The sequence below is a fragment of the Mastomys coucha genome, unplaced genomic scaffold, assembly GCF_008632895.1.
Source record: "Mastomys coucha isolate ucsf_1 unplaced genomic scaffold, UCSF_Mcou_1 pScaffold19, whole genome shotgun sequence".
Taxonomy (NCBI): domain Eukaryota; kingdom Metazoa; phylum Chordata; class Mammalia; order Rodentia; family Muridae; genus Mastomys; species Mastomys coucha.
Genome location: NW_022196901.1, coordinates 15,508,330 through 15,519,636, shown reverse-complemented (window position 1 = coordinate 15,519,636; position 11,307 = coordinate 15,508,330). Strand labels below are relative to the sequence as shown.

General features: G+C 43.2%; 2 protein-coding genes across 5 annotated transcripts in view; one reads left to right on the top strand and one right to left on the bottom strand.

The window, feature by feature from the left end:
* Positions 1-377: 377 nt before the first annotated feature.
* On the bottom strand, positions 378-4,660 carry Tmem60 (transmembrane protein 60). Its single transcript, XM_031380070.1, has 2 exons — positions 4,111-4,660; positions 378-1,060 (listed from the first exon to the last, which is right to left on the bottom strand). The coding sequence occupies exon 2, from the start codon at positions 1,008-1,010 to the stop codon at positions 609-611; it is 402 nt and encodes a 133-aa protein (XP_031235930.1). The 5' UTR covers positions 1,011-1,060; positions 4,111-4,660; the 3' UTR covers positions 378-608.
* Positions 4,659-11,307, top strand: part of Phtf2 (putative homeodomain transcription factor 2) — a 115,698-nt gene continuing 109,049 nt past the window's right edge. For 2 of the 4 annotated variants that reach the window (XM_031380066.1, XM_031380069.1), the window contains exon 1: positions 4,710-4,808. The gene's annotated coding sequence lies outside the window, so the exon portion shown is untranslated. Of the gene's footprint in view, positions 4,809-11,307 lie in introns of all 4 variants that reach the window. The other 2 variants (XM_031380068.1, XM_031380067.1) reach the window with 2 other exon arrangements.

Genomic DNA, 11,307 nt, shown 5'->3' with positions numbered 1-11,307 from the left:
GTTTCTCAAAATTGAAAACTTTGAGTGAATGAGGCACTATGTCTGAGACTTCCAAGACAAATAATTGGCATAACTCGTTTCTGATAGATTGGGAAAATAGGTTCCCTAACTCCAGTAAAGGTAGCTCCTCATGCTAAGGAGGAGGAATAGCTCACACAAGCCTATCATATAAAAACGCCACACCAAGACTGAATTGCAACACGAGTTGGCATCCTTAAAATATTCCCATAACCAATTTTTCCCTTCATAATTTAAAATCATATTTACTTTGTTTATACAGAGCCACAATCCAGTAAATGTATACACAGTTATTTAACTAAAGACTTTGTATTTACATCAAGTCCTGACTATACACAAGGTAAGAGGCATGTGGAAAATGAGGTCAGAAACAAACTTTATTTACACAGGGATAAAGATTATCAACTCAGATATTGAATAATTTAGCTTTGGGTTGGCTACAAGTTCTTGCCGCACCAATCCTGTTTCATAGTAGTTTAAGACTACACTTGATATTTTCCCTCAGTTCTGTTATTCTTTAAACTTGCAAACATTTGGAATACTGTATAGCTTGTTGAACGGCAATAGAAATGAGACGATGTACTCAGAGGTCAGTCTCTCACAAAAAAGACATTATATCCAAGTTCTGTTAGAGCGCCAGCCAGTAAGGCCCATAAAGGAATGAAGACATAGGAAAGATTCATGGTAGTAAACTGTTCCAGTTTAGCACACAGTGCGAGGCAGAAGGCTAACTTAAGTAACATTGCAATGAGGTACCAGGCTTTTTTTTTAATATTGTGTGATCCATGTCGGGGGTCAAAGCCAGACTTACACCGTCCAGCCATTTTCACAATCAGCATGACGAGAAGGATAGTGTCAAAAATCCAGACTGGAATAAATATGAGGAACCAATTCCACGGTGCCTTCTCATCCAGTTTCAACACCAACATGATGAGGAAGAGTAAGGTGAAAAGCCAAGTGAGGAGTACTCTCTGAGCCAAGGACATTCTCATTTAAACAGTTTAAAGAGGCTGTTTTGGGGATGAAATAAGGGAGACACACCCTGAAAAGAAAAAAGGCCACAATTTGATAGCAGTCTATGTTCTTACCTGCAAAGCTTTCTAGTCATTGCCACCATTTCTTAGTCTATGACTGACTTAAGATGTTTAGTGTGGACACTGAGTATGAACTTTATTCAAGAAGAATTGGTTCCTCCTCAGTGTTATCAAGTCCAAGTCATGCCTTTATCGGCACCTCAGGGATGTTCTCAACCTCTCTGCAGACTTGCAAACCTAGAGTTTTGCATTTAAATTCAAGAGGTGCTAAAATAAAGCACCTGAGGCCAACACACTAAGCTGTGTTTTCTGAGCCAGGATTTCTGTGTAGCCTTGGCTGTCCTGGAACTTTGTAAACTCAGAGATCCACTTGCCTCTGCCTCTTCAGTGCTGAGGTTAAAGGCATGCGCCACGATTTTGTGAGGATAAATGACTATATATATATTATAGAATGATATAATCTATAAGAACAGAAAGACTGCAAAGGTGTCACTGGGCTAAATAATCCACACAGAACTGATAACTACACTTCCATATAATCCTTGTTTCTTGTATTTTTATGTATTTCCTTGCTACAGCAGACCACTGAAAAACTTGGGATTTTGTTATCTAGTGTTTAATGATTCAATGACAGGAGCTAACTTTTATATCACTGTTCTCTTTTATTTTAAAATAGATTTATTTAAAAAAAACTTTTTATGTGTATGTCTGCATGTGTGTGCTATATGAGCCCAGAAAAAAAAAAGTTCAGCGCTAAGATTCTTTCTGAATGTGAACATTATCCGGCATCTCTGGTTGGTATCCTCTGGTCCTAGAGTTACAGGAAGTCCTGAATCACCTAATGTAGGTACTGGGAATTGAACTCAGGACCTCTGGAAGAGCAGCAAGCATTTTTAACCACAAAGCCATCTCTCCATTACCCAGGACCTTATGTCTGTTACTCTAGGATGCATCCTTACACTTGGAAAGCCCAGGACCTCTTACTGCCAAAAGATTTTAAATTTCTCCTATTTTTTTTCAATGCTAAGATAATTCTTAAGAACTTCTATTTTCAGTTGGGAATTCATAAAACTTATACCTTAGCTTAAGGTGTAAATATGTATCTAATCTTTACGTATGGATTTACAATTCAAGATTTTTTTTTAATCAAAACCTTGCGACCATTAAGAGGAAAGAGGGTAGATACAGTGGGAAATCAGAAGGCAAACTACATGCAGTTGAGTAAGGCAACTTTCTCAACAGAGGGCAGGGAAATGTAAACAGCTGAGTAACATTTTATTCCTTTGACCACATGGAGAAGACAATGAAATATAGGTCATGAGATTGTGAGAGGAACAAGTAGGAAAATTTCGTTCTCTCCTTCCACCATTCAGGTCCTAGGGACTGAGCTCAGGTCATCAGCCTTGGTGGCAAGTGGTGCATTTATCTGCTCTTACTATCCCAAGATAAAGCCATTGGCAAATAACAGTGAAGATAATAGGTGTGCACACAAGAGAAGGGAAAGATCAACTGTAGAAGTAAACAAAAGGTATGGGTGATAAAGGAGATGGAGGTACAAACAAGAAGAGCAGAAGAGCTGGCTAGATAGACCATCAGTGTGGTCAAGCACGTCTCTAGGATGATAATCTTGGTAAATGTACACACCTGCTGTAGTTCAGTAGTCGGATGCTGATGTCCTAGCACCTCCTCAGATCCATGCATTACTATTTTGTTTACTTTGCAAATGCTTTGGACTGCGGGAATTTGGCTTTTAGGAAGGCTTTCTTTTTGACAGAACTCTCACTACATAGCCTGGCCAGCCTAGAACTTTGCTTACATAGACCAGCCTGGCCTTGAACTCTAAAGAGCTACCTGACTTGACTCTGTGAGGACTAAAGGCACAGGGGTATAAGAGAACTGCTCATACTAGGTTAAGTCTTCGAAGGCAATTTTCTGTACCAGTCCTTTACAGAAAATAGTGGAATACAGTGGAATGAGTTTAAATTTGGAAGCAGAGGTGGAGATGTGGGCAGACTGCTTAACTGTGTGTTTTTAATCCTGTGAATTATGTTCACTCAAGTCCCAACCTCTGATTTGGTCAATTTAAGAAACTTTAACGAAGTTTTGTGATCATTAATATCCTTAAGCACAACTCTTCTATATGGTACAGGATAATACAAACTTTATTCCCCCCCTCCCACCAAATCAGGGACAAGTACCAAGTTGAGTGCAATGCCCATAGGCATTTTAGGACAAGAGATGAAAGGAGGCCAGGGCCTATTGTGGTTACAAGTTTATAATTGTGGGTCAAAACGAAACTCAGTTATAGAAAAATACTCTCAACAATGGAGATGACCTTCCTGACATTTAACTGACGTTTAAGGATTGCATATGCTGAACTACAGTGGTGATACAAGATTTCAATTTTACAAAGACATCTTAATTGTTTTAATAGAATTCACTTGGTTTTTACCACTATTTTCTCTCTAAGGGTTGGTCCAAGGCTAAGATTTGCTCAACAGATATTTCCCACTAAAGGTGGTTATATATCTGTACATAGAAGGTAGGTTTTTTTTCTTTTGCTCGTATGACTCCGGATCCATTGTAAACCTTCAGAGTTTTTTTTCCCCCCCACATGGAAATATACAAGCCTCTTATCCTAACACCTGCATCTACTAATCAGTTGTGCATAGTAGACTCATCCAAGGTCCTTCCCATACCATTTCATTTCCCTTCTCTCCCGCTACTCTCAATACTCTTCTAGATGAACTCTCCTTACCCAAAGACAGCTCTTTTGAATCAGTTCACAATTTCCTTCTCAAAATAAGTGGCCTCGCTGTTTACAACTTGGTTGACTTTAGTTAGGGCTCATCTGCCCTGGAACGTCAGGATCCTGCTAAACTATCCTAGCCTTTGGTTTGGAAATGCCCAAGGTGGTTTCGCGGGGCTGTCTGGACTCTCCCAAACTCATGCTGGAATTTAATGCGTTTTTGCAAGACGCACCCCATAGCTGTCGTGCAAACCTCCCCCCAACCCAGGAGGCAGCGCGGACAGGGCAAGGGCCGAGCTCCCGACTCACCTGGTAGCGCGGCTGGCGGGAGAGCCGAGAGGGCAGCGAACGTCGGGAAATCCGCCAGTTTGGATCCCAGTCCTCTTCCTCTTCCACACTCTTCCTCCCATTAAATTCTTAGGCCCTCACATGATAATGAAGGAGAAGACATAGTTCCGCCTCTCCAAACCGCCGCAGCGGAGGCCCTCCACCCTCAGGGTTCCGCCCACATCCGGGGCTGTTCCCGCCGCCCTTGACCTATCCCGGAGAGCGGAGCGGACGCCACTCGGAGCCCACAGGCCCGCTCCTCTCGCTTATTGGTTCACTTGGTCGTCAGTAACTGACTGCCCTCCTTTCTGGTTCGGCCAAAGGGAGGCAATGGCCGCGCCCCCCGGGCCCGCCTCTTAGTCCTATAGGTTGGCAGAAAAGTCAGTTTTCCGCTCACGCCCCCCGTCGGCCCCGCCCTCGTTTCGCCTGCACCCTCCCTCCCCGCTCGCCCCGCCTCCCAACCCGCGGGCGGCGGCGCAGACTCCGTGGCCAGGCGAGGAGCCGTGGAGGGGCGGGGCGTGCTGGGAGGCGGGACGCGGTGCGGCGGCGCGAGGGTGGAGGCAGCGCGCCGCGGCTGGCGGGGCTGTAGCTCTCACGGCTCCGGCGGCTGCGCTAGCCTTCCACACTCTGCGCGTCTCCTAGCCGCTTCCCCGCGGCGCGGCGCGGCGCCGGCGGCTACGGTAAGCGCCACAGCTCCACGCTCAGCGGGCCATGCGGAGCTCGCCGCGCTCTGGCCGGATCCCCGGGCTGTGTGGACCGGGCGTCGGAGCGGCGGGCGGGATTGGGGGCGCGAGCTCCGGGGTCGGCGTGGCGCCCCCCCTGCCACGGGCACCTGCGGGGCCCACTCGGCCGCGGCCCCCCTCCCGTCGCTGGGGCGCGGCGGCCGCGGGCCGAAGCTCGGTACGGTTTGCCCCTGCCTCCTCCGGTTTGGTGTTGCGCGGTCCCCGGAGCGGGGAGGGCGGGTGGCCGGGCCCGGGCCCACGCGAGGTCCTCTGGCGGCCGGAGGCGCGGGCTCGCGGAGCGGCCGTCCTGCGTGCGGGCACTGCCCGCGCGCGCGGAAGGGCAGCTGCTGCTCCCGCAGCTCCTGCGCACTGGAGTTGCGGCTCCTACAGCGACTGCGGAGGGGCGGCTGCCCGAGTCCCGTGCGTGGGCCTCGCAGGGCATTTCAGGTCTGCAAACAATGCACTGGTCCATAGGCATGCTTCACCTTGTTTCTGCCTCGTGTTGACAGCCGGCGTTCTAGTATTGTTCTGGTATTGTGCTTTCTAACTCATCACCGCCTTGTTAAACTTCAGGAATCATGTGGTTAACCATTTTATTTTTATTCCGACAACACGGAGGAACTGCATTAACATGTGCTACCGGGAAAGTACAATGTGGAACAATCAATTAATCTTCTGTGTGGGTTTTTTTTTTTTTTTACATACTTGGGTGTATGTAAATTAGGTATGCAATTTACAATTGTTTTGTCAGTGGTAGATGTTGCTTACGTTGATGTTACTTTACGTGTAATACTTTTGCAATTTTTTATTGCTCTCATGAAACATTTTAAAGCGTTTCTTGCCTTTTTTCTTCTTCCGAGTCTTTTGATTATAAATGATTATGAATTTGCTAGGTACTTTCGTAAATCCTTTTTTCTAACACTGGACTTCCACATGCACTTTAGCTCAAGTCCTAAATTAGGTTTGGTGTACAGGCAATGGATTAAAAGGGAAAGAAATGGGTATTCCTGTGAATTTTATGACTAAGACTCCAGACTTGAGAGGAGGTCCGGGTAGACTGAGCCATGTCTGGAACCAGAAAACAACAAGGTGGTTCCAGGAAAGTTCTTAAGTTTTTCCCTCTTTGGAAGTAGTCTGTCTCCTGCACAGGGAAGCAGTCGAATGCATTAGATTGGACCAGTACTATCGAATGTTGGGTGCAAGGATTCAGATTTTTACCATATTGTAGTAGATCATAAGTACGTATTCATTTCAAGTGCATCTAAAAGTGTGGGCACTCTTGCATAGTCAAGCCTGCAAGAGTTAAATATTTTAAAGGCCAAATTGGCACTGGAGAGTTGGTGCTAAAAATAAAGATGACCTGAACAGTTTTTAAGTGGAAACCTTTTTGGCTAGTCCATTTTATGTATAGTTATAGGGAATATGTAATACATATATCATCACTAAGAGAATTTATGTTAGTATGTTGAAAAAAATGAAGATCATAAATTAGTTGGATTATTTATATATTATGTCACTTAATCCAATGAATAATTACTATTCTCTGTTTTACAACTAAGATTTAGTTAACTAATTGTTCGAGATTTTAATGGTAAGGGGTTGATAGATTCACTTATAACCAATTTGATTGCAAGGACTACATTTCAAGTATTATGCTTTAGGACTACAGTAAAATGGGAGTAGACTTGGTAGAAAGAGACTAATAAATAGAAGACAGCAGTGTTGCAGAGTGGTAAACTGAGTCCAAGCTCTTTCTCTTGTAACACTTTCAGCTCACTGTGTAAATGCAAAGTTGTGTGTTGCCAAAGATGTAGGGATGAAGTCAATCACTGTCACTGTTCTTAGGAGTCTGTGGTTTAAGAGGAGAGACTTACACAAAGGGTAGTAGCTTTCTGTACTGTGACAGTGTGTGGAATCCGGCTGACTTTATGGAGAGTTTAAGAGGATAGGTACCTGGGTCAAGTGTGGTAGCTCGTGCCTTTAATTCTTTTTAGGCTTTGAGAGGCAGAGACAGGGAGATGTCTGAATTCTAGGACAGCCAAGTCTGCATAGTCAGACCTTTTTTTCAAGCAATAACAACAAAAACCAAACCAAAGGGGTTGAAGAGATAGCTCATTGGTTAAGAGCACTGGCTTTTCTTCCGAAGGACCAGGGTTCAAATGCACATGCAGGCAAAACAATAATGCATGTAAAATAACACTGGTTACTCTTCCAGAAGACCTGGGTTCCGTTCCCAGCACTCTCATGGCTGCTTATAGCTGTAACTCTAGTTCCAGGAGATCCAACATCCTCACACAGTCACGCACGCAGGCAAACTCATCGATGTAAATTAAAAAAAGAAAGAAAGGAAAAAAAAAAACAAACAAAGATATAGTCACTAGAGTTTGAATACCTGTTGATCTTTTTGACTGTGAATATGATACCATGTCAGTTCCTTATTTGTTTAGCAGAGAGGATAGTACTTCTAAGTGGATATTAAGTACTAAATAAAATAGATGACGATAAGCACTGAACAAAGAAGAAAGAACATGTATCTTTTATTTCTTAAGAGAATGGTTGGGAGGTCCAGGGCGAAGCTTTCTTGAGCACTGGAGGCTTAAGTAGTTTCCATAAATAGAGAAGGAAGGAAGATACTCCTACAGGAGAAGGCAGCCTCACAACACGAGTCTGGCTTGAGAGAATGGGAACTGTAGAGTTATATATAAATCCTTGTGAATACCAATAATAAATGCTAATTTGCATAGGTCCTGTCTAGGCAGGTTAAGTGTATTTGGTTTTGAAGGTCAGAAATTGCAAACTTAAATAATAAGTCATTTTAGCTACTTTTTTGTTACTGTGACAAAACACCATGACCAAAAGCAACTTATAAAAGAAAGTATTTAATTTGGGGCTTATGATTCTCTAGGTTAAGAGTCTGTGACCATCATGGTGTGGGGAGACTGGCATCAGGCAGCTAGGTAGGGTCCTGAAATAGTAGCTGAGAACTTACAAGTTGATCTGCAAGCATTGAAGCAAAAAGAGAAAAGCTGGAAATAAATGGGCTTTTACTCCCAGTGACATACCTCCTAATTCTTCTCTAACAGTTGCTAACTGGAGGACCTAATGTTCAGATACATGAGCCTGTGGGGATGGTTCTAACTTACACCATCACATACACTTAGAGAAGCAATCTGTCTGTTCTTGTATTTTTACCTAATACTTACCCTACGCTTATTTTTCAAGTGCCAATCCAGTACATTTTTAAACATGTCTAGTTAGTCAGACATTTCACCATTTCATTGAGCTGCTTCTTTCTAAGCTGTAAATGAAAACAACACAGCGCCCCAGAGGCGTTTGTACTAAATTTGCCTTGTCCCTAATCTCTACTGATATAGAAGCTACTATATCAGCTGACTTACTTCCCCCAACCCCCTTTCTCTCTCCCTCTTTTTCTTTCTTTCTGGTCCTTTTTGAAACAAGGTCTCATTATGTAGCGTTGGATGGCCTGGAACTCCATATAGACCAGCTTGGCCTTGAATTCAGATATTCTACTTCCTCTGTCTGGGACTGAAGATATGTGCCATGTGCCAGCATAGCCAGCTCACTATCTTAAAACTAGCGTGGGATATGACGGTGGGGCAGAATGTTTTCAGTTGGGACTGTACTTGAAACTGAGAGAAAGAGTCCATGTTTATATTTCTCTTGTTAGCATGGAAATCTAAATACAATGGGTTTATAAAACTGAACCATCTTCACTTGATTACCAGAAATATCTGAGTAAGATGCAAATATAGATGACATTTAGGACAGCTGCATTTTCAGTTCAGGTTGATAGTGTTGTGCAAGTGGCTGAAAAAGAATCCATAGGTTAGTTTACAAAGAAAAATGTTGACTGCTTCCTAAAGCAGGTATTTTTGTCCTAGGCAAGAAAGAAAATATACTGGATTTAATTTTGAGTAGTGAATATGAACTGGGGCAGGAAATGGCTGTGGCTGAAGAACTCCCTGATAATAATCATAGCTAGATTAAATTTGACATTTAGTGAGAGGAAGTAAAGAATGCAGTTTTCTGGATGTAGAAGCAGTAGAAGAACTATTAGGAGTCTATCTGCAGAAAATTTGAAGAGTAATAGTAGACAGTGATAACGACCTGAAAAAATAATAGCAAAATTTTGTGAAAGATATTTGAAAGTTATGTACACAAGTTTCAGTCTTCCATAGATTGAGGTTTAGGTCTAAATTCTGTCATTGACCAATTCAGCAACGCTGGGTTCATTTTGTAACTTCTTTTTGAAGTTTGGCTTTATTCTGGAAATACAGATGTCTGTCGTGTTACACTGATGTTAAAATATGTAAGTGAGCTATGAGATGCCTTGACATAGTGTTTGGCTTACTAGACTTACTCAATAGCTGATAGTTGTGATTATTTCACTATATTGAACTTTAAACCAGTCTGGTAGCAGTGGCACATACCTTCAATCTCAGGACTTGAGAGGCAGAGGCTGGCATATCTTTGTGAGTTTCGGGCCAGCTTGGTTTATGTGATGAGTTCTAGGACAGCTAGGACTACATAATGAGGTGACCCTGACTCAAAACAAACAAAGGAAATAGAAAACTCCAGAAAAAGATAACAAAACCAGAAAATGGCAGACAGGAAAATAACTTAAGAAGAAGCAGTACTTTGCTAAGTCATTCACAGACAGGGTTCAGTAAAAAATTACTAGTTTAATATTCTTTTTTTTTTTTTTTTTTTTTCTGAGACAGGGTTTCTCTTTGTAGCCCTGGCTATCCTGGAACTCACTCTGTGGATCAGGCTGGCCTTGAACTCAGAAATCCACCTGCCTCTGCCTCCCAAGTGCTGGGATTAAAGGCATGTGCCACCACTGCCTGGCTGAGTTTAATATTCTTATTGTCAGAAACATAAACTTACTGAAACTGTGTCTCAGCAATGTGATTAAAGCATAGAAATAAAGGAACTTATTTTTCCTTAAGTCTCCATCTTATTTCTAAAATATTTTTCCTGTGTTTTTGTGTGATATGTATACATGCATTTGTGTGTGGGGTGGTGGTGGTGGTGGTGTGTATGCACAGGAACATATTCATGAATAAGCCTAGGCCAGAAGTTGGCATTGGATATCTTCCTCAGTTACGCTCTATCCTTACTGAACTCAGAGCTCATTGATGTGACTAGCCTGCTGCCCAGCAAGCCCAGGATTTTCATGTCTTTACCACCCAGGTAATGTGCAGGGATTACATGTGGACTGTACTGACCCAGCTTTATTGGGTTTGGGGAACAGATCTGAGATTCTTGTGCTTGCAGGGAAGGTAGAAATTGAGCCATCTCCTAGACCTTTATTCTAAAATCTTTTTTTTTTTTTAAGATTTATTTATTTATTTTATGTTATGTGAGTACATTGTAGCTGTACAGATGGTCATGAGCCTTCATGTTGGTTGTTGGGAATTGAAATGTTTTAGGACCTCTGCTCACTCTGGTCGGCCCTGCTTGCTCTGGTCAGTTCCGCTCGCTCAGTCCCTGCTTGTTCCAGTTCAAAGATTTTTTTATTATTTTACATAAGTATACTGTAGCTGACTTCAGAGGGCATCAGGTCTCATTATGGGTGGTTGTGAGCCACTGTATGGTTGCTGGGATTTGAACTCAGGACCTTTGGAAGAGCAGTCAGTGAGTGCTCTTACCTGCTGAGCCATCTCGCCAGCCCCATTTCTAAAATCTTAAATAGAGATTAATTATTTCATTTTCAAAATGTTTCTTTAACTTCATTATTATTTCTGCATATGATACATGAGTGTGAGTGTGTCATAACACGTCTGTGCAGGTCAGAGGGCAACTTACGGTGTTGGTTCTCTCCTACCTTTACATGGGTTTCAGGACTAGTCTTAGAAAGTCAGGCCTATGTGGCAAGTGCTTTACCCACTGAGGTATCTACCGGGGCCTTGTCTTAGTTACTGTGCTACTGTTGTGACAGGACCATGACCAAGTCAACTTAGGAAAGAGTTTTGGGGGGCTTACAATTTCAGAGAGCTAGTACATGTCCACCATGGCAGGGAGCATGGGTGGCAGGCAGGTGTGGCACCGGAGCAGTAGCTGAGAGCTTATGTCTCATCTACACGCTTGAGGCAGATGGGGGAATGGTGTGGGCCTTTGAAACCGCACACTTGGGGACCAAGCATTTTAATATATGAGCCTATGGGAGGCATTCTCATTCAAGCCACCATATTCCACTCCCTGTCTTCTATATACTTGTAGCCATATCATAATGCAAAATGCATTTAGTCCATCTACAGAAGTCCCCATAGTTAAGGCAACTTTTAGAAGAGTGTACAGGGGGGCCAGAGGCCGGGCGATGGTGGCGCATGCCTTTAATCCCAGCAATTGGGAGGCAGAGGCAGGCAGATTTCTGAGTTGGGGGCCAGCCTGGTCTACAGAGTGAGTTCCAGGACAGCCAGGGCTACACAGAGAA

Coding starts and splice junctions, on each gene's coding strand:
- Tmem60 (XM_031380070.1), bottom strand. CDS start 1,010: ATGAGAATGTCCTTGGCTCAGAGAGTACTCCTCACTTGGCTTTTCACC.